We start from the raw sequence: 20,771 nt of genomic DNA, 5'->3' as shown, positions 1-20,771 counted from the left end.
CTGCCCTGCCCCTGCATCCTCTGTGCCTGAATTATCCCAGCTCATCAGAGAGCAGTTCTCCAGAAAATAGCTCCGGATTTTTCCCTACAAAAAAAAAATAAAATCAAACTAAAGCATTTCAGAAAATAACTTCGCAAAAAAAAAGGGAAAAAAATCCAGGCTTATTCAGCTGTAAGTCCCACCATTTTCTAGGTAGGCACAAATTGCTTCTGCTGCACCTGAGAAATTATTAAAACTTTGAGAATCTTTTCTTCTTTCTTCTATTACTTTTGTTCTTACAATCCTTCAATAGCTGAGCAAGTGATATTGCATTTAAGGGTTTTCTTTTTTTTTCCTTTTACAAGAGTTTCAAAGCTTTGAAAAGTGTCAGTGTAGGGAATAAAAGATGAGAAAAGAGAGGAGGAAATCCAGCATGAATGTCAGGCAGTCTTCAAGCAGCTTTGGGGCAGGGAAGAAAAAGAGAAAAACAAGACAAGGAAAACATGAAAACACAGCGCTTCCAAATTTCAAACAGCTTTCTGGTTTAGGAAACTGAAAGGAAAAAGTTGTTTCAAAATACGCTATTAAAAAGTTCAATGAAAATTGTTTCCATAGAATAGTTTTCAATCTAATTATTTTTGGGTACAAAATTTTTCAGTAATTTTTATACGGAAAAAGTATAGGCTTTATAGTTTATATTTCACATCATTAATAATAATAATTCTACCTCAGTATAATAATAAAAATCCTCAATTTCCACACTTCCAGCAAATGTCTGGGTTCAGTCCCATCCTCACTAGTGCAGGAGTAATTTTTTAAGTGGAGCCTCATTTTTGGCTCAGGTTTTTGCTTTTCTCTTTTTTTCTTTGGAGGACTGTTCTGTCTTTATCGTTGTTCATTCCTGCAAATACTGCCACATGCACAAATTCCAGAATGAGTTCAATATTAATCAGCAAATAAGTTTTTTTGCAGCCCAGCCTGATCACTGTCTAAAAGCCACTTTCTGAATAAGTATTTGATGAGTATTTGTATATTTGATGTTTGCATTGTTCTAAGTGACTTTTAACATTAGGTTCTCTCACCCACTTTCGTTTCGAGTTAGCACGTTCACATGCACTTACATTTGAATTTGTGTTCGGCTTGCATTTTATAGAGCTGTATTTGAACGACTTTCAAAAAAACAATCCAGATTTTGGAATGATTCAGTTTTGTATGACTTATCTGTCACAGCTGCCAGTGCAGGAGAAGGCGATCTGCGCTTCTGGAAGCCCCTGTGCTGGTGGCCCTGGGCAGCACTGCCTGTCCGGGGGAGCTGGACTACGCTGGTCTCCAGGCAGCCCCAGCCCCGCTGCACAGGCATCACGGGGCTGCTGAGCTGCAGCCCTCTTAAGATCAGCTGTGCGGTGGGCTGATGTTTTTCCAAAACACTGTTTATTACCATTTCCACAATCAGTTCTTCTTGGATTTGTGTCAGCCCCCCATGGCACCCCCAGACAGGCAGCGAGGGACAGGGAGCAAGGCTGGTCCTGGGGGGCAGGCTCGGGCTCATCTTTCCAGCTCTGCAGATTAGGGCTGCCCAGCTCCTCTGTGAGCCTCCCCAGGTGGCTGTGATATTTCTAAAGGACTTGTCCATGTGCCACAGTAAGCTCATTAGCTAATTCCCTTATTACACAGCATCAACTGAAGCATGTGTGTTTGGGCTTCCAGGCAGCCTCCTCTCGCCTTTCTCCCGAGCTCTTCTCTCCTCCTCATACTCCCTTCCCTTTGTTTTAGCTAAGAAGGCAGGCTGATAAAAGTCCCCTTGGCCCAGCCATTTTCGGGTGTACGCTCATCCCTCCCTTTCCGCCAGTCCCAGTCCTGGGGTACCCCCAGCGCGGGGGGCTGCTGCAGGCTGGGGCTGCAGTGGGCAGGACCCTACTTGCCCAGTGGTGCAGTGCAGCACTTTTACCTCTGCCAAAGTGGCTTTTCAAGCCCGTTCACATTTCCACGTCAATCTCAGAGCCCAGCTGAGTGAACGTGCTGAGGGTTTGATTCAGGCGAAGTGAGGAGCAGGGAGGTTCCTAGGAAAGAAGTCGTGGCGTGAAGCCACTGTGGTGGGATGCTGCTCTTTGCAGGGTCACCCCGGGTTTTCAGAGGGTTGATGGGCTCTTATATGTTGTTTGAGCTCCTTGCCCCTGATCCCGAACCCAGCAGATGCTCACCAAGAGCCAGGGAGTCAGAGTCCATGGGGCCAAGCCTTTCGCCCCCAACCATGGGGAGGCTGGAGGCCCTCTTCCCTTGCCGTCTGCTCTGGGAGAAGCCCGGTCACAACCCCTGCTCGGGGAAGAGGGATGGAGCCGACATCCCACCCTCTTCCTTCTGGGGGGCCACACACCGCAAAATCCACCTCGCGCCGGCGCTTTCCGGCTCTCTGTGAGAATGTGCAGTTTGTGGCTCCTTCATTGACTTTGAAGAATGTTCCTTTATTCACAATGTTATTTCCTTTAATCACTGTGAGGTTGCAGGAAATCTTCTTGGAAAATTATTTCAGATTGGCTGTAATCACCGTAATGTCACAGGGATGGAAAACTCACTTGAACTTGTTTTTATTTTACCCTAAAAAGTCACTGTCCCCAGAAGGTTCAGATGAATTTGGATAAACAGGCGAGTTCCGAGGATTTAGTTGTTTTTGAGAAGGTTTTTTTCCCAAATGAACCTCTGTGTCTTTCCAAGTTCCTGAGCTTTACTCAAGATCAGGGGTGCAGAACTGAAGGGAAAACGGGCCATTGGCATAAACAGATTGAGGACAGCAAATACATCATTAAGGGACACAATATGCAAGTAGAGATAACGAACCAGTAAGTGACAATTTTGGCCATCAGCTAAGAGCTGAACCAACTGAATTTTCTTTTACTTGAGGATATCTATGCTGGCTGACACAGGAAAATCAAGATGTGCTAAATCATGACTTTCACGGGAGTTTAGTGCCATGTCCATGTGTCATTCTTGTGCGCAATGGAGAAACGTGGTCGAGGTGTGTGTGGCTACGTGAAAGCACAGCTGGCTGAAAAACTATTGAAAGGGCAGCGCTCAAACCTCATATGGGGTCTGGTATGTGTTGAGGGCCAGTCAGTGCTTTCATCAGTGATTTTTACCTGCAGCACCAGCCTAGTAGGGCCTGCAAGAGTGTTTTTCTTAAGAAACTGGAGAAATCTGAAATAAACCTGCCAATAAGAACAAATTTTTATGAGTTGATTTTTCCCAACATCACAAGCCCTAGCTGAGGAATGAGCAGGCTTGCTCTGTGGGAAAGTATCTGGAGGTGACAGTGGGTCCCGCTGGGAGCGCAAGGCAGCAGCAGCCCGAGTGAGAAGAGCAAAACAGGACCAGGACGTATAAACAAGGTGTTTGTAAGACACCTGTGGTGATCCTGCTGCACTTAGAAAGTGTTAGTCTGAGCACTGAATCCCACTTGGGGCTCAGTGCTTCAAGTTGTGGTTCTTGGAGAAAGCCCAGGGAAGAGCAAGATCAGAAATTCAGAAAACATGACATACTGGAGAAGGCTGAAGGACCAGGGTAGCTTAGTATCAAGACAAAAAGACTGCAGGGAAATAAGATAAAAGTCTTTAAATGCAGAAAGCCCTGCCACAAAGTGTGAGATAATGGGTTATTCCTTCTTTAGAGGGTGCGTAGAAGAAGCAGCCATAGGCTCACCCTGCAATGATTGTGGTAAAAGAGATTAAAACTTGTTTTTCCTGGGAGCCGTCTTCACCTCTAGAGGCTTCTTTTAGGAAGAGTTTAGGCATAAGCTCCACCAGGAAGGGTTTGCCTCATCTGGGGGCAGGCAGACAGGCTAGGTGACCTTTCAAGGGCCTTCTAGGCTTATTTTTTATAATTCTGTGAATACAGATACTAAAAAGACAGAAGATCATTTTGCCTCTGGCAAGTCTATTCGGGACTGGTCCTTGCCAGGTGTGTTTTGCTTCAGCTGTAAACGTCATCTAGGTTTCCATCATCTTCATCAGCATTTTTTTGTTATATATTCCTAAGCATTTTTTTTCTATGCAATTTTCCCCCATTTCTGTACATCCCTGTGGTCCTACTTTTCCTGGAATGGTTATATGTCTTATGTGGTCCTCCCAAGCCCTGCAGAGAAAGACCACCTCTTCCCCACCTGATGGACCATATGCCTATACTTGGGATCCAAGAGCATCCTGGGGCAGACCCCATCCCACTCCTGAATTTGCCTGGTGACAGACTCCTGGTGTTGCAAGCTAATGTCTCGCTCATGGTTTCATTCCCATCACAAGGTCCCTGTGGGTTGTCCGTGGGCTGGGTGTTTTTCTGTTTCTAAAAAAGGACTAACAACTGTTGTCCCCCTCCATCTGTGGGTTTGCAGATGTCGACTGTTCAGTGTTTACGCTGAGTTTGTGCAATGGGAATTTTTCTGTGCATATTGGTAACACGATGTGTTTTGACTCATGATGTTTAAGATCAGAGTTAGTCATTAGATCACCTATGCTGATCTCCCTGACTGCCTTGTCTTGTCACTCTGGATCCGAATAACTTGGGGTTTTGCTAATGCACGAAGGCATCTGGTCTGGAGGAGCGAGGGAGTTCATGGTTTGGTCTTACTTAATCACTGATGGTTAATCCACCAGCTAATCAGCATTGCTCAGAAAATGTATGTCATGTTTCTTATGCAGGTTTGTCTGGCTTTTAATTTCCAGCCATTGATTCTTGTTCTGCCTTTTTTGGCTGGAATAAAAAAGCTTTAGCTCACAGTATTTTTTTACTATGAGAGTACTTGTGCATAGCAGTCAAATTTCTTAAGCTTTTTTAAGAAGAAAACAGGTTGAGCTTGATTCTGTCACTGTCGGGTGCATTCTGCCCTTGTGCCTTTTCTGTGGCTGTTTTCTGCATCCTCTCTCATTTCACAGAATAATTTTGGCCTCAGGTTCTCTGGTGGTACAGCCCGCTGGTCAGGCCTCGATCCACCAAATTTTGGAAATGTCTGAAGATGCAGGTCCCTGTGCCAGCACTCAGCTGTGCAGCCCACCTTGTGTCGCCCCACTTCCAGCCCACATCTCCCCGGTCTGGCTGCAAGAATGCTGTGGGAGACAGTGAAAACAAGGGGCGCAGTTGGGGGATCACATCTACAACAACTTCGTCTGCATCTTTTTAAAGTGGGGCACCAGGCTAGTCACAGTATATCAGGGCTGGCTTCCCATCCCCCACTGTGTAAGACACTGGCTCGTAACTCCTGTTTGCTGTGCTCCCTGCTCTAATGCTCAGGACTCATTTGCCATGTGATCCTAGCATTGAGCTCACATCCAGCTGCTCACCCCTGGAACCCCAAGCCACCCCAGAGGGATAGTACACTTCCTATGCCAGCACACCCAACTTAGCATTTGGCTTGGTCAAAACCCATGACCAGGTGACTCCATCCCCTCTATCACACACGGGATTGCAGCCCAGGTTGGCAGCAATGAGTTGGTGCTGACTTCCAGCTCGCTTGTGTCTGTGCTGGGTACCCAGAGTCCAGTGCTGGCTTTTCTTGATACCATTTCAGCAAAATCACCCTGTTAATAAGAACTTCTAGAGTCTGGTTAGGATGTAGGTAGTGGGTGGGCAATTAGCATTAATTAGGACAGATACTTAACTGGAATATTGTTACGCACCTTGCAGATACCTAAGGGTCTGATACCCACAGCCTCACTGCTCCTTGTTTTTCTGAAGCTGTTGTTTGGTCTTACAGGCAGTTCACGTCCCTGCTTGAGTCTCACAGAGACCTCCGTTTCCCATTTTCAAGCAAGATTCCCTTGGAAGATACTATGAAGACAACTATGGACTAATAATATCTTCACCATATATGGTGCATCTCATCTTCAGTTTGTGAGCGTGCATTACCCAGCAGCATGCAGCCAGCTGCTTGTGAGTGACTGCATGTCATCCAGCATAGCACAGCCGTGCACTGCAGAGACCCAAGGCTCGGGTACAAAACCTGGTACATTTTGGCCAGGCCCCTGCTTTTCCTTCCATGAAATACCAATGCTGGACGGGTTTGGCCTGTGCAGTGCAGATGACTGCTAGCGCTTACGTGTGCTTTTATAGTGTAGCATTTCAAAGGGCTGCTTGCAAGGAGGTGCATGCACTTTTCCTGTACGTCTGGCCAAAAATCCAATACTTAAGAGCGTCAGTGAACCCTACAGTTTCATAGAACATGCCATTTTGATGTTCACAAAAGACAAAGCACTGCCAAAACCTGGAGAACAGCATGGAAGGTGCCAGCATTACTTTCCTGCTCCTGGCTTCATTCAGTTTTATTTCTCGCTCTGCCCCTCCATGACTGTCCATCTGGCTTGTTCCTGTACTGCATGGGTCCCAGCTCTGTGAGGAATTGTGGTGGGACATAGCCCCAGCTGCACTGAGGCCCAGGTTTAGCCTTGCTCTTTGCCAGCAGCTTGGAGGTGGCCAAGGTGTAAGCAGCAGCACCAGTGCCAGTGGGACATGTGCAAGGCTGGGGAAGCGCAGGTGCCCAGCTCTGGAGGGCAGGTACATCCCCAAGTGCCAGCCATGCCATCAGGGGCATCTTTTTGTGTAGGCCAGCCCCCCCAAACCTGCCCAAACGTGCCAGGGGCTCTCTAACGGCCAGGCGGGAGGACAGACCTGGTGTTTCCAGGTCTCTCATGAGATCCGCCAAGTTCTCTTCCCGCACTAATCTTGTCCTTCTATCCAAAACAATTATGGAGGGCTTGTTGTTTTTGGCATAGTCCTTTATTTACAAATCTCATCCTGCTTATAGCTCATGGTTTCATTATCCTCTAGATGTTTACAGAGCTCCTTTTCTTAATATTTGTGCCATTATTTTACTAGGGACCCGGGTGAGACTTTCCAGACAGTAATTGTCTGGCTTATCCTCTCCCCCACCAGCTCTTGCTGCAGAAGCGCACATCTTCCTGCTGTCCCTGCCTGCCTGGGTGCCTGGCAGGACAGGGGTGGGCAGGACCGTAGGCAGTAGCAAAGCGTATCCCTGCTCTGAGGATGTGGCAATGGATGTGCAGAGGGAGCAGCTGCGCCCCACCACCCACACTGCGTGTGCACCCCCCAGCCCCTTGTTGCTGCACCTGAGTCACTGATGTCTTCCCGAAGCCTTGTGCTCCTGACGGGCACCTCCTGTCCCCCCTTGCCCCCGCTCTCACTGCTCCCAGGTTCAGGGTACGGGTGCATATTTCTGGCTGGGGGATTAGCCCCTCGGCAGGTTTTCAGCTGGCTGGGGACCATGTCCTGGGAAGGCAGACAGAGGCAAACCCAGCGCTGGGATTTTGGGTCATTAGCATGGTGCATACGTGGGTCGACGGTTTATGCTGTGCATCGCTCTGATGCTGGTCCCTGCCCCTGGGCTGTCTGTCACAGGGGCTTGTTTAACCTTCTTTGCCACAATATCTCGCAGTCTTTAATCTGTTTATCCTCGTAACCCCGCTATGAGGTGAAGGATAGTTATCCTCATTTCAGAGGTAGGGAACTGAAGGGATTCTTTTCAAATGTAGATCAGTGTTTAATGATGCAGAGATAAAGATTTTAAAAACATGCCTGAGACAGCAGGCGTATGGCATGTAACTGAGCTGGGTGTTTCTGCAAATCCCATTAAGTGCCTCTGCCTTTTTCAGCTGGTGCTGTCTCGGGCAGAGCTGGCACAGGGACCCGTGGAGGTGCCAGGCAGGCTCCAGGCTCCCGGCCTCATGAGGTGGGCACGGGCAGGGCAGAGGGAGACAGAGCTGACCCCCACGTCTGCTGTTCAGTTTCCCTGGGTGCACTGCAGGTGTGCAGTGCCACAGCAGCCTCTGCTCAAAGCAGGCTCTGAAACCTGAATTGCATGAGTGCGTAAGATCCTTGGCTGCATTTAGGGATGAAACCTAAAGCCTTTTTGTGCTGCAAACGTGCACATAAATGTGTAAGGTGGGGAATACAAGGGGGTACGTGTGCAGCATCACTCTGGCTGTGCAAGGCAGGCCATGCCAAGCCCTTTGCACTGCTGAATAGGGAGCAAGCAATAACATCAACCTCTCTTTGCTGTCACTGCCTGGGCAGTTGGTATCTGCAGTAGATCTAGTTAAAAAACCCAAGCTGTGGTTTCTGTGCAGTGATCCTGGCAGGAGGTGTTACCAGCTGCCATGCAGGCTCTTCCCGGCAGCTGGCCGGTGGGGTTTGGTGCAGGTCTCCCTTCTGTTCCTGGGCAATTGTTGCTGTGCTTGTGGGAATGCAGTGGCTTGGGCTTCGTGGAGGTCAGTGCCTTTGTCTTGTTGCAGGGAGTTTATCTCTGCGGATCTTGCCTGCTTTCCTGGGTCAGGCTTTACCTCCGCTGTTATCAGCAAATGCAGGAACAGCCCGGTCCAGAGCCAGGCTGTGTAGGAACCTTCGACCCCCTTGCAGGAGGAGGCAGCGCTCTCTCATCTCTCCCATGCTAACGGGCACTCGCCAGGCCCGAGCCCGAGGGCTGGAGATGGGACATGCCATGCCCCATGGTCCCCGTTCCCCCTGCACCACTTTGGCAGCGCCGTTCCCATGCACCCCACAGGCAGCAGGCAGAGTGCTGGCAGCAGCTTCGTGCTTGCAGCATGGCCATGCGTTTTGCAGTGGCAGCTACAAGCAGCAGCAAAGGAGGAGGCAGCAGAGCTGGCGGGGCCCTCCCTGCTCTCACCTCCTGTTGGGTCCTCCACCCCAAACACATGGGGGACAGATCCCCAGTGGTAGCACCAGCAGCACTGATTCCCCCTTCTCCGGCAGGCTGCCCCATCCCAGCGCACCCTCCCCTTCCCAGCAGCTCCAGCCGGACCCCTCCAGCTGTCTCCACAAACCCAAACCATTAGCATTTCCTGTTCAAACATTTCCAATAAATAAATGGAGACATCATGCCACAAGCCCACAAGTGACCCAGAGGCGGGTCCAAGGCCGGGATGGACACGACCACCCAGCGCCCGACCCCCTGGCTGGGCGCCAGCCCTGCCTTTGTTTGAATTCCCGGGTGAGTAAGCGCTTGGCTGACGCCAGCCAAAATGCCATAAGAAATTATTTTTCATATTAAATAAATTGTTTTCAGTAAATCTGCTCCTACACAAGGTCCAGTAGCTACCCGCAGCACCAGGCTCCCTGCAAGGGATCTGGAGTTCTCTTTCCTGGCCTCATCCCAGCCGTGCCAGGGCACATGCCTTGCCCAGAGGGCTTCAGCTGGGTCCAGCTGTGCCGAAGATGCCTTTGTCCTGCTGGCCCCAGGGGTGCAGCCAGGCTCCTGCAGCTGCCCAGCAGCCTGGGTGTACCACAGCAGGGCAGCTCCCTGTGACACATCTGGTGTCTGTCCCAAGGCACGAGCCAGTGTTGCTGGTGAGGGGGCAGAGGCTTGGGCAAGGGATTCGCTGCCTCTGGGGGCGGCAGCAATTTCCCTGCATCAGACCTCCAGAAAACAGCTTCCTTGCCTCTGCAAGTCCATGCCTTGACATAGTGGTGCCTGTCCTCTTCTGGGGCTGGCTCAGGTACCAACAGGCCAGTCTTTTCTCCATTGGTCCTCTGCAGCCTTGGGAAGCCATCTTTAATGCACCAGGGTACTGGGTGTCAGCACCTGGGCAGGTCGTGGTCCATGGGCTGGTCCCCCAACATCTGCCTGTAGGTGCTGATGCAAAAGGAAAAATTAGGGGAAAGCAGGTCTCTGAAACATGCTTTTCTAGCCCCAGTGGCTCGTCCTGTGGTGAGCACTAGGACCAGCCCGTCCCTTGCCCCTCTCAGGGCCAGTGTTCCTCAGGTAGCTGTGCTCCTCTGAGGTGCCTAGGGGACGAGCAGATGCAGAGGAGGTGAGCATGGCCATGGGGTAGGTCCTGAGTGGTCCATGGGCTGTGCTGGGACTCCAGGGACACCAGGACTAATGTGCATAATGGGTTCAAATAGAGAAATGGTGAACTTCTGGCTGTGCCAGGGCAGCAGCGATGGTAGGAGAGGCTTGAGCCTGATTGGGTTGGTGGATGTGCTCCTTCTTTGGAAGGAGCTTTGTCCTCCCTGCTCTGGGTTGCTCTCTGGCTTTCAGCTGAAAGTAAAGAAGTTGGGTTTGGAGCTAACCAAGCTCTGTCATGGTGGCAATTAGAAAAAATACCAGTAACACAGCTTCCATTTTTTTTTTTTAAATTGTTTTGCTGAAGCCAAAACTTCCTGCAAGAATATGATGTTTAAAAGCAAAATTTTGCTGTTGAAATTTTCTGAAGCATTTAAAGAGCTTGAAATGCTCTTTGAAAGAGAAGGTATAGATGTTCTGCTCCAGAAGTTTTCATTCAGTGTGGTGTTATGCTCCAGCATTATGCGACTTCAGAAACTGCAATGCATTTTAAATGAATTGTTTTATGGAGAAATGATGAAGTATTTTCTGATTTGTAATTTTTTCATTTCTTTAGAGCTTCTGCCTTGCTCAAGGGAAACTCCTGTTGCTCCCACCTACAGCAGGTGAGAGAGGAGAAAGAACGATGTGTCGGGGGCAGGCAGCTGCCATGGACACAGTACCCGAGTGAGCAGCTACCAAGCACCCGCCTGTTCATCAGCAGCTCAGCACAGTGAGAACTGATTCTATCTTTTGTGCCAGTGGAAGAAATCCCTGGCACTCCCTATGTGTGTGTGCAGTGGGGCTGGTGGGGTGGGAGGTCAGGACGTGGGTGCTGCCGGGCAGTGTGGCTGGGGGCTCAGCCTTGGGGGCACCCATGGGGCTGTGCATGGTCACTGCCCATCCCTGGCTGCGCTGGGGTCTGAGCTGCTGTCAGTGCCCTGGTGCAGCAGGAAGGCAGCAGCGGGGCCCCTTCCCAGCCCCTGACAGTGCCCCTCGGCAGGATCTGCAGCCCCGGCTGCCACCAGGGCTTGGTGCCGTCAGCGCTCCCAGGCGCTGACAGATGAACCTGGTGAGGGGCTGGCGGGGGCCGGAAGCTCCTGATCCTTCTTTATCTGCCCCTCGCCCTGCTCTCTCATCTCCCCGTCATGTTCTCCGTCTCGTCTGGTATCTCATGCTCCTATTCCTGCACCTCCCCAGCTGCTGGGGGCTGCCCACCCTTCACAGCATCCCATGGCCAGGCACTGGCCCTCGGCTCCCCCATCCCAGCCACAGCACAGGGTCCCGGACACCCTCCGGGACCTGCTGGGCTCAATGCAAGGGGAGGCACCTCAGGTGCCCCCATCCCATGTCTGCAGGCTGAGCACCAGCCACAGTGGCAGGCGTGTGCCTGGGATGGGGCTCTGTGGCTGCAGTGCATTGCAGGTTGGAGCGGGAAGAAAGGACCAGGCCCAGCTCAGCATCATCATGTGCACCACAGAGGTCAAGGAATCTTGCTGCTGTTTCCCCCAAATGTGCTGACTGCTCCTGGGCCAGGGTCCAGCTGGGTACCAGCTCAAAAACAATCACAAGCCTTTCACTTGGCTCTCTGGGCATCCCTGATCCCCATTGCCCCATTGCAAAGCCACTGCCCCAGCTGGGCAGTGTTGGGGTTGGGGGTGTCAAGATTCGCAGTTAATGTAGCTGCCCCTAAACACACTGCCAGAGATCAGCTAATCTGATAATTACAGCAACAAAAGCCATTTAGACAAACCATGACCTGACCCCAGGAGCTTGGAATGAAAACATTTTACCCTCCTCTGTCTGAATCCTGCATTGAGAAAACATCTGTATTTAGAGGATGGCTGGGAAAACAGCCCCTGTGCAGCACCCCCAGGGAACAGCCACAGCTCTGCTCCCTGCCCACATGCTGCCTGCACCCAGCCTTGGTCGGAGCAGGCAGGCGCCTCCAGGCAGGGCAACCTAAACCCTTGCTGAGATGCTGCGATCCAGGGTGCCCCAGTGCTGGGCAGGGCTCTTTGGTGAGGAAGAGGATGAGGCAGAGGCCAGAGGGGTGCGAGGGTGGATCTTGCAAGAGGGGATGAAGACGATGAGGTGAGTGGAGCTTATCTGCACCCTCCAAGAATGGGCTTTTTTCCAAGCCCGCGTGAGGCTCAATAGGGCAGGGAGGGCAGCACCTGCCCCCCTGCAGTCCCCACATCACTGCAGCAGCCTGAGCTCTGCAGGAGCTGGGCTGGCTGCTCAGACCCCCTGCCTCCGACGCCCAGGAGGGGCTGAGTGCGGGGGGCCGTGCCTTCGTGTGGCATGGCAGTGCATGCCTGGGGGGCTCCTTCGCTCTGGGTAAGGTGTGTGAGCCTTCCCGTTGACTGGCAGGTCATTGCTGGCTGTCAATCGGAGGCAGGAGATGAAGGGAGGGATGCCTCAGGGCTGGCTCCCATGTTTCTTCTGCTTTTACATATATTTTGGTGGCACCCTTTGTGTAGGCTGGGGAGATGAAAGCTCAGGGCCAGAGGGATCTTGCTAACACAGCCACCCGGCTCGGGGGCCCGTCAGCCTGCTGCTTCGTGCCTGTTTGTCTCGTTCCTGCATCTGTTCCCAGCAGAGCCCCACTCCATGCTGTCAAGGGCAGGGGACACCGGCCGGGCTGGGGGCAGCCAGGTGCACTGGCAGGTAACTCCTGCTGGGTCAGTGACCCCAGCCTCGCAGGCACAGGCAGTGGCACAGACAGTCTCCACCAGACCAGCAGCACTAAGCTCACACTGCCCAGGAGCCCCCAAGGAAGGGGACCAAGACGGTGCTGATTTGGGGGAACTGCATTTTTTCCTGCAACTGGCACTGCTCAGCCTGCTCCGGCAGTCCCAAGCCGTGGCTTGGTGCAGCCAGCTTGGCAGGCAGCACCCTTGTGCCTTCGTGACTTCCCTGCTCTGCACTGGGAAAGTGCTTGGCCATGTCCCCAGATATCCCAGTGCTCTTTGGAGAGTAGCAGGATTAGAAACCAGTAAGTGCAGTGAGAGCCTGCCAGTCTGGGGAGTCCCCAGCACTGCTGTCTGCTCCAGAAATAGGATTCTCTAAGCAGCCTTGGTCAGCTTTTCCCATTGCAGCATCCCACTTGTTTCACTGCTTCACTCTAAGCAGAAAACACGACTCACCCTGCGGTGAGCTACCCTCATTTACCTCTGCTGTGCTTGTTCTCATTAGCTGCTTCCCTGCCCAGCACTGCAGCATCTCTCATTTAGCAGCATCCACAGACCTCAGGAAACCCAAGCGCTCTTCAACCAGTTGGGGTCAGAGTTAAGGGTAGGGTTAGAGTTAAGGGTAGGGTTCAGAGATACCCTCCCAGCACCTTGACAAGGTCTCAGGCGTTTGCAGGGGCTCACAGCTATTGCAAGGAGCAGACCTGAAGCCTTTTCTGGGTTTCCACGCAGCCTTTTCTCAAGGCCCGACAGAGGTTTTATCTGAATTGGCCTAAAAACCCCACCGGGGCCAAGGCTTTGGTCTAGCACTGCTGTCTCGCTCTTCTGCCTTTCCCATTACTCTCTTTTCTCCAAAGGCAGGAGCACTGGCATGCCGCAGCGCCGCCGGGCAGCTCTGCCTTTTCCCCGCTCTCATGCTAAGCGGAAAGTGCACTGGGCAGTTCTTCCAGGTGCTGCCCGGAGCCGGGAGGCGAGGGCTGTGCCCCCGGGCTCCCTCCCAGGCAGCAGGGCTGTGGAGCCACCGTCGGCATGGGAGGGGGGCCAGGAGCCGAACTGGTTTTCAGAGGGATCTTGGCTGGGCTAACAAAGGGAGTGGATGACACGGGTTGTCTGCAAAAGCGTTTGGGGACAGCACGGCCTTTCCCGTCTCGTATCCCCGTGTTTTATGTCACGAGGGGTGGGGGAGTCGCACTGCCGGGGCTGTTGTTCGCGACGTCCGTCCCGTTTCCCTGGAAGCCTTTCCCAGATGCCGCAGGATCGCGGGCGAATTCCCACAAACTTCAAAAGCCGCTTGAGACGGGCGGCGGGTTCCTAACGGGGCCGGCCACGCACCACGGGCGGCTGCGAGCCCCCTCCCCGGGGAGGCAGGCCTGCTGGGGCGGCCCCGGGCCACCTCCCGCCGGGCCGGGCCGGTGGCGCCTTGCGGTGCCGCTCCCCGCGGGGCTGCGGGCCGAGCGGCGGGGCGGTGGGGCGGCGCTGCCGGCGGCGGCGGTGCGCGGGCCGGCTCTGCCCTCTGCCGACACCCCCCGGCACAGCCGCCGTGCCCGGCCGTGCGCCGGGGCCCCTGCGCTCGGGGAGGAGGGTCCCGAGCAAACGTGGCCTCAAACGCTCCCCCTGGGCCAGAGCAGGGCTCGCCTTGGCCACCGGCCAGAGGCTTTTGCTGGGAGGGGAGACACCCCCAGGTGACCCCGAGGTTTCCTCGGGGCTGGGAGGGTCTCACGGGGCCACCCCACAGCGCCTGACCTGGAGGTGGTTGGGAGTCGGGAAAGCGCCTTAAAATCCTGGGGCAGGTGCGCCGGAGGGTCCCCCCCGTGACCCGCCCGGGCGGAACCCACCCGCCTTCACAGCCGCCCTCATCCCGCACCCGGGTCACTGCACCCCGGGGACCACCCTGCACCCCGGGCGCTGCCCGCCTGGGCACGGCCCCCCGGCACCTTCCTGCACCCCCCCCAGGCCTTGCGCCCTGGCACCACCGTGCGCCCCCGGGCACGGCCCTCCCGGGGCTGCCGTGCACCCCAGCTTTGCACTGCAGGGCTGATCTGCACCCACACAATATGCTGCACCCCGGGTCACCTGCGGGGACCGTGCCGTGCCCGCCGAGCAGCGCACCCCCGAGCAGTGCCGCAGAGCAGCGCTGCCTCGGGCACGGTACCCCGGGCGCCGCACCCCAGGGCCACCCCGCACCCCCATCACTGCAGCTCCGGGGCGGCCCCGCCGCGCTCGCAGAGCAGGGGGCGGGGCCCGGGCGGCGCCGGCCGCCAATAGGTAGCGCCTGCGTCCCCGCGCCGCTCGCGTCACCGGGCGCCGCCACCGCCGCCGCCATTGGCTGCCCGCGCTCCCCGCGGGGGGCGCCGCTGGCCGGCGCCGGGGGCGGGGCCTCCCGCTGCTCGCTGATTGGCGGCGGCCCGCGGCGGCCCTGCACGCCGGTGAAGGTGAGCGTCTCCTCCAGGCACCGCGCGCTGCCCGGAGCGCAGCGCAGCGCAGCGGAGGGGGCTGCGCCGCCATGGCTGCCTCCATCTTCACCGCCGTGCCCCGCGCCCCGCCTGTCGCCGTCTTCAAGCTCACGGCGGACTTCCGGGAGGACGGGGACGCGCGGAAGGTCAACCTGGGCGTCGGCGGTGAGTCCGCGGCCTCCCCCGGCCCGACGGGGCCCCTCCCGGCAGACAGGCCGCCCGGCGCCCTGGCGGCGGCCCCGCCACCTGCTGCAGCGGCAGGGCGGCCCCGGCGGCACCCGGGCCCTAAAGGTCACCGGGCCGCGGCGAGCGCCTGGCCGGGCAGCGGGTCACCGGTGGCCGTCAAGGTCGCGGGGGCGGCGCCGCGCCGGCCTGCCCGGCATCCTCGGCCCTCCCCCGGGCGCAGAAAGGACGGCTGTCCCTCTCCTCGCAGCCTACCGCACGGACGAGGGGCAGCCATGGGTCCTGCCGGTGGTGAAGAAGGTGGAGCAGATGATCGCCAATGACCACAGCCTGAACCACGAGTACCTGCCCATCCTGGGCCTGCCCGAGTTCCGGGCCCACGCCTCCCGCATCGCCCTGGGTGACGACAGCCCCGCCATCAAGGAGAACCGGGTAGGTGGTGGACAGGGAGCGGGGCCACTTCTTTCCCCGGGCTGCTGGTAACCCTGGGGAGTCTTCAGCAGACAGGGCAGGAGGGCACAGACATGTGGTGTAACTGCGGTTTGGCAGGATTTGGGGTTTCCTCTGATGTGGTCTTGACTGGCTGTAGGTTACTTGGTGAACCCACGTACCTCAAGCCGTTTGCACAAGTAGTTGTAGTTTTTGGGAAAGACTGAACATGGGCTGTGATTGGAATTACTTTTTTCTTTCATCTCCTGATGGTTGCCCCACAGGAGACTGAAGTCGGATAATAGGCCACCTTTCCTGAAATAAGCTGCTAGCTGGGAATCTGCTCCGTGCCAAAAAGTAACAGGAATAACTGGAGTCTATTAATAACTGTAGAAAGTGTCAGGACGGGCTTGAGCACTGAAGGAGGTTGAAGACCACTGGAAGGGGTTGCTGTCCTGGCTGGGGTGACCACAGGGAGCGTGTCTGGGATCTCGTCTCGCTCTTGCAAGCGCTGCTGTTCTGTGCACCCCAATAGCGAGGCTGGCCTGGGTGGACCCTGCTGGCAACTGTCTCTGTTGCAGATTGGAAGCGTTCAGTCCTTGGGCGGGACAGGGGCTCTGCGTATCGGCGCAGAGTTTCTGAGGCGGTGGTACAATGGAAACAACAACACAGCAACCCCGGTTTACATCTCTGCTCCGTCCTGGGGTGAGTGCTGTCGTCAGTGCTGCTGCTTCCTTGCAGGGAGCCCCATGTGTCAGTGGGTGAGGGAGGCATGGCTGAGCTCCTTGCCAGAGGCCTGGGCAGTGAGAGGGGGGCCTTTGTCTTGTGGATAAAAGGAGATACTCAGAATGGAGAAGGTGGCTTCCTGGAGGCGAGGCCTGCTTTTCTGAAGTGATTTCTTTCCTCAGAGAACCACAACTCTGTGTTTGTGGATGCTGGCTTTAAAGATATTAGAACCTACCGTTACTGGGATGCTGCCAAGAGGGGTCTCGATCTCCAGGGGCTGCTGGATGACATGGAGGTGAGCAGAACTGGCATGGGACAGGCTGAGCTTGGTGCTGTGCTGTCAGCAGCTGGCTGGGTTCTTGCATGCTGTGCCTGGAAACGGATCTCTGCAAAAGAGTCTGGTGGTGCCCAGAGCAGCTCAGGACCTCTCTCTGCTGCGGGTGCCCAGTCTCATCCAGGTGTGTGACCAAGACCTGCTCTCTCCTTAGAAAGCCCCAGAGTTCTCCATTTTCATCCTCCATGCCTGTGCGCACAACCCAACAGGCACAGACCCTACTCCTGACCAGTGGAAGCAGATTGCTGCTGTTATGAAGGTATGGGCTGTTGCTGGACTAAAGCAGTGCTGAGGGCACAGATAGCTCTTGAGCCAGCCAGAGCACTTGCATCCAAAATGGGCTCTAGGGAATGGCATGAGATGTGACAGGAGCTGGAAGAGTCCTGCAGGGCAGGTGTTGAAGGGAGAGGCTGACAGGATGCTGGTTGTCTGTGCTCAGAGGATAGAAACATACAAAGTTCTGCTCATGCCTCCAAGTTCTTGCTTTCAGTTTCTGTGGCATGGCTGCAGTGAGGTTTCTCATGCTGGAAAGATTATCCACAGACACCTGCTTTTCACAGGTGCTGGATAGTAGGATATAAGGCAGTGCATCTTTCGTGCCTGTGTCCTCAAATGCAGTTTTCTCTTGCATTTGACATTTTATTGATTGATTTAGTCTTCCTATTCTTTCACCCCAGTAGAAAGAAAATAACCCAGTTTGGTGTTGCTGGACCATGTTTCCTTTGTAATCACCCGGAAGCTCAATGGTCACTTTTCCCTCCTGCAGGGACAGCGGCGGGTAAAGTGAAGGTTATGGGGACGGGGTTTCCCTCTAACACTGTTCCTCCTTGCAGCGCCGGTTCCTGTTTCCATTCTTCGATTCGGCGTACCAAGGTTTTGCTTCTGGCAGCCTGGACAAGGATGCCGGGGCTGTGCGATACTTTGTCTCCGAGGGCTTTGAGCTCTTCTGTGCACAGTCGTTTTCCAAGAACTTTGGGCTCTACAGTGAGTGTCTGGCAGTAGCCAGCCCAGTAGCATCATACCCAGACGGATGGGGCTGGCATGCTGGGGGGTGGGGAGATCTCTGCTTTGCCATGACGTGTGGGACCAATGGCTCACCTCTCTTGGCTTGTCCACAGATGAACGTGTGGGGAACCTGACTGTGGTGGGGAAGGATGCAGACAATGTGCAGCGTGTGCTTTCCCAGATGGAGAAGATTGTGCGCACTACTTGGTCCAACCCTCCTTCACAGGGAGCACGCATCGTGGCAACTACACTTTCTTCCCCACAGCTGTTTGCCGAGTGGTACGTGTTGCCAGGGCCGGTGGAAGAGGGAAAAGGTGTGGGGAAGCTGTCTCCCTGAGTGCCAGGCTTGGCTGGATGGCTCCAAACCAGTAAGCTGCCTGTCCTCATGCTCTGCTTCTTGCCTGTTGCAGGAAGGAAAATGTGAAGACGATGGCAGATCGGGTCTTGTTGATGCGGTCAGAGCTCCGGTCTCGACTGGAGTCCCTTGGGACCCCAGGCACCTGGAACCACATCACAGAGCAGATCGGCATGTTTAGCTTCACAGGGTTGAACCGTAAGTACCGAGTGGCCTGGTGAAGGGAGAATTGGGTGACCACAGTTTTGCTGGGGGTGAACTGGGCTGAAGTGGTCCAGGCGGGAATCTCTTTGGGACCTCACTGAAGCCCTGGCATCACTGCCTCTGGCTAGGCAGGGATGAAGCATCAGACAGTGTTTTAGTGGCCAGTGCTTGGAAGTTTTCTGCCTGGTGTGAAAGATTCAAGCAGCCCTGACTGGTTCTTTGGGCTTTTCTGAGCTGTGGGATCACTGTTGTGACCTGATGTCCAATTGTTTCCCCAGCTAAGCAGGTGGAGTACATGATCAAGGAAAAACACATCTACCTGATGGCTAGTGGGCGCATCAACATGTGTGGCCTGACTACCAAGAACCTGGACTATGTGGCCAAGTCCATCCACGAAGCTGTCACAAAAGTCCAATGAAGCACATGAACAACCAAACTTACATGAAGTCACCAAAGCTGTAGTGTGTAGTCCATGTTTCTTCCTGCTCATGGCTTGCCTTGTCCCACACCTTTTGAGGTTTAATAAAGATGGGAGCAGTAGCTCAATCAGGGATAATCATCTTTTGACCTTTTTGAAGTACCCCTTGCAATATGGTAGGCCAGTGCCCCCAGGAGGGTGGGGGCAGCATGAGCCACCTTGACTCTTTTTGACTGACAGCAGCCTGGTCTTCAGGCACTTAGAGCTGCATCTTTAGCACGTCCAAATCAAATCCATGTAACTGATCAGTTTGATCTAGGTGAAGTGCGGTGCCAGTGCAATGCGCTGTGGGTAACAGCCCAGTCAGCTGGGATCTCATATGGCTTGTGAACTAATGTCACTCAGTAGTATTTTGGGGAGGGGTGAAGCTGTTGCTGGCTCTGCCCTGCACCCCCCCCTTCCTTCACAGCCCCTGCCCCCCCCCCCCCCCCCCAAGTTCTGAGCCTTACGCGAGCAAACATTCGTAATTGTGATGATTGTTTCTTTGTGTTGCTGACAGAAAATTAAACCTCCATCTCTGAACACTACCCCTGCCTTGTGTGGTGTTGTACCTTCAAGCTGTGCTAACCTCTTCCCAGGCTGAGGTTACAGCCTCAGCATCCTGGTTTGTCCACCGGGTCTTACTCAAAAGTTTGTTTCAAGGCTTTCCCTTTCTCCTTCACGGTGTGTTCCATCTGTGATGATCACAATTGCTACTAATGGGGCACGGTGGTGTTGGGAGAGTGTAGCCGAGAGCTCCCTGTGACTCTACATGAAGCTGACCATGTCTGTCTTGTGTTCCTCTTTCTGCCCCCCTGCCTTGTGCTGTCCAACTTGTCCTGTCCCTCTGTCTGTGCTTGCTTTCTGGATAATCGTGTGTTACCTAGCCATCTGGCCACCTCTCCCTGGCCCAGAGCTCGTGGCCTGCTGCTTACATGTCAAAAAGCAGATCTTTCCTGTTCCTCCTTCTCACCAGGCTCCTGGTGAACCACCACCTACTTCCCCTGGATTCAGCAGGGCCTGACAGCAATAGCCTGTGTTTCTGGCACTGAAGAAGAGCTGGGACCATCTGCTTCTGCTCTCTGCAGTCACTGCAGATCTATTTGTGAGCTGATATTACTACCTTGACAGAACAACCTCCTGCCAAGGTTTTTCGTGAATAAAGGGAAACAGCCTCTTTCCTTGGGTCAGTTAGTAATGGCCGCTGTTGCCCTGATGGATTTTTTGCTTGTGCTGCAGCTTGGACAGTAAAAGCAAAAAGGGTGCCTTGTTCCCTTGCTGTGTTTACCAAGAAGCTGTGCACAGGGCTTCTTGTTTGTCCTTTTCAGATTAGTGTTCATGTCACTTAAAAGAGTGAGCCAGAGGCAGCCCTTCCTCTCTGCAGATGGGGAGCTTTCCATCTTGGTGTCCATCCACAGCTGGGATAATGGGGTAGTGGTTAAAGGGTGATTTCTAGGGGTGATCTCATGAGAAGGAGTTGGAGGAACCAACTCTGCTTTTGTTATTTCTGACATCTGCTTACGCTTCTGTCCTTACAGACCTGTAGGTATGCAGCCTGGCCCACCCCACATGTGATCTGTACCAGTGCTTTGCTAGCCTTACCAGCCTTGTTTTTCCTAATGAGTGACCTAAATTTCTTCCTTTCTGTGGTGTAAGCTCATTACCCATTATCCCATTTACCATGGCAACAGAGAACAGATTATTCCTTTCCTCTCTGCAGCAGCTTTTTATGGTTTTGAAAACTTCCTCTCTCCCTTTCACATCCTTCATGAGTTAATCGTAAGTGACCCTGTTTCCTTCAGCCTTTGGGGTAAGTTGTTTTCCAGCCCTTGCTTTCCTTTGGCCTCATTTCAGTTGCTGTGTGTTTCCTTAGAAGGGCAGTGCCCAGACAGGGATGCACTTATTCCAGCTGAAGTTTTATCAGGATTGGTGGACTGTGAGATTTCTGTTGTCATCTGTCAGGCTATACTCCAGCATGTGTATCCCACTATTGTGTTTGCAGGGGCACGATTTCTTCCCCAGTCCTTGTCTGCACTGCTGAGTGCTTTCTTAGCAAGCAAGAGTTATGAGGAGCCCAGGTTCATGGGAAGAAATTGGGAAGCACTTGCTGACCTG

At 54.1% G+C, this 20,771-nt stretch overlaps 1 protein-coding gene across 1 annotated transcript; it reads left to right on the top strand.

The window, feature by feature from the left end:
- Nucleotides 1–14,900: 14,900 nt before the first annotated feature.
- On the top strand, nucleotides 14,901–18,745 carry GOT1 (glutamic-oxaloacetic transaminase 1). Its single transcript, XM_056352273.1, has 9 exons — nucleotides 14,901–15,128; nucleotides 15,397–15,578; nucleotides 16,157–16,280; nucleotides 16,484–16,596; nucleotides 16,790–16,894; nucleotides 17,469–17,619; nucleotides 17,754–17,919; nucleotides 18,051–18,193; nucleotides 18,478–18,745. The coding sequence occupies exons 1-9, from the start codon at nucleotides 15,014–15,016 to the stop codon at nucleotides 18,615–18,617; spliced, it is 1,239 nt and encodes a 412-aa protein (XP_056208248.1). The 5' UTR covers nucleotides 14,901–15,013; the 3' UTR covers nucleotides 18,618–18,745.
- The last annotated feature ends 2,026 nt before the right edge of the window (nucleotides 18,746–20,771 follow it).

This window comes from Falco biarmicus, chromosome 9, assembly GCF_023638135.1.
Source record: "Falco biarmicus isolate bFalBia1 chromosome 9, bFalBia1.pri, whole genome shotgun sequence".
NCBI lineage: Eukaryota > Metazoa > Chordata > Aves > Falconiformes > Falconidae > Falco > Falco biarmicus.
The sequence above is the reverse complement of the archived record's forward strand: the minus strand, read 5'-3'. Positions and strand labels throughout refer to the sequence as shown.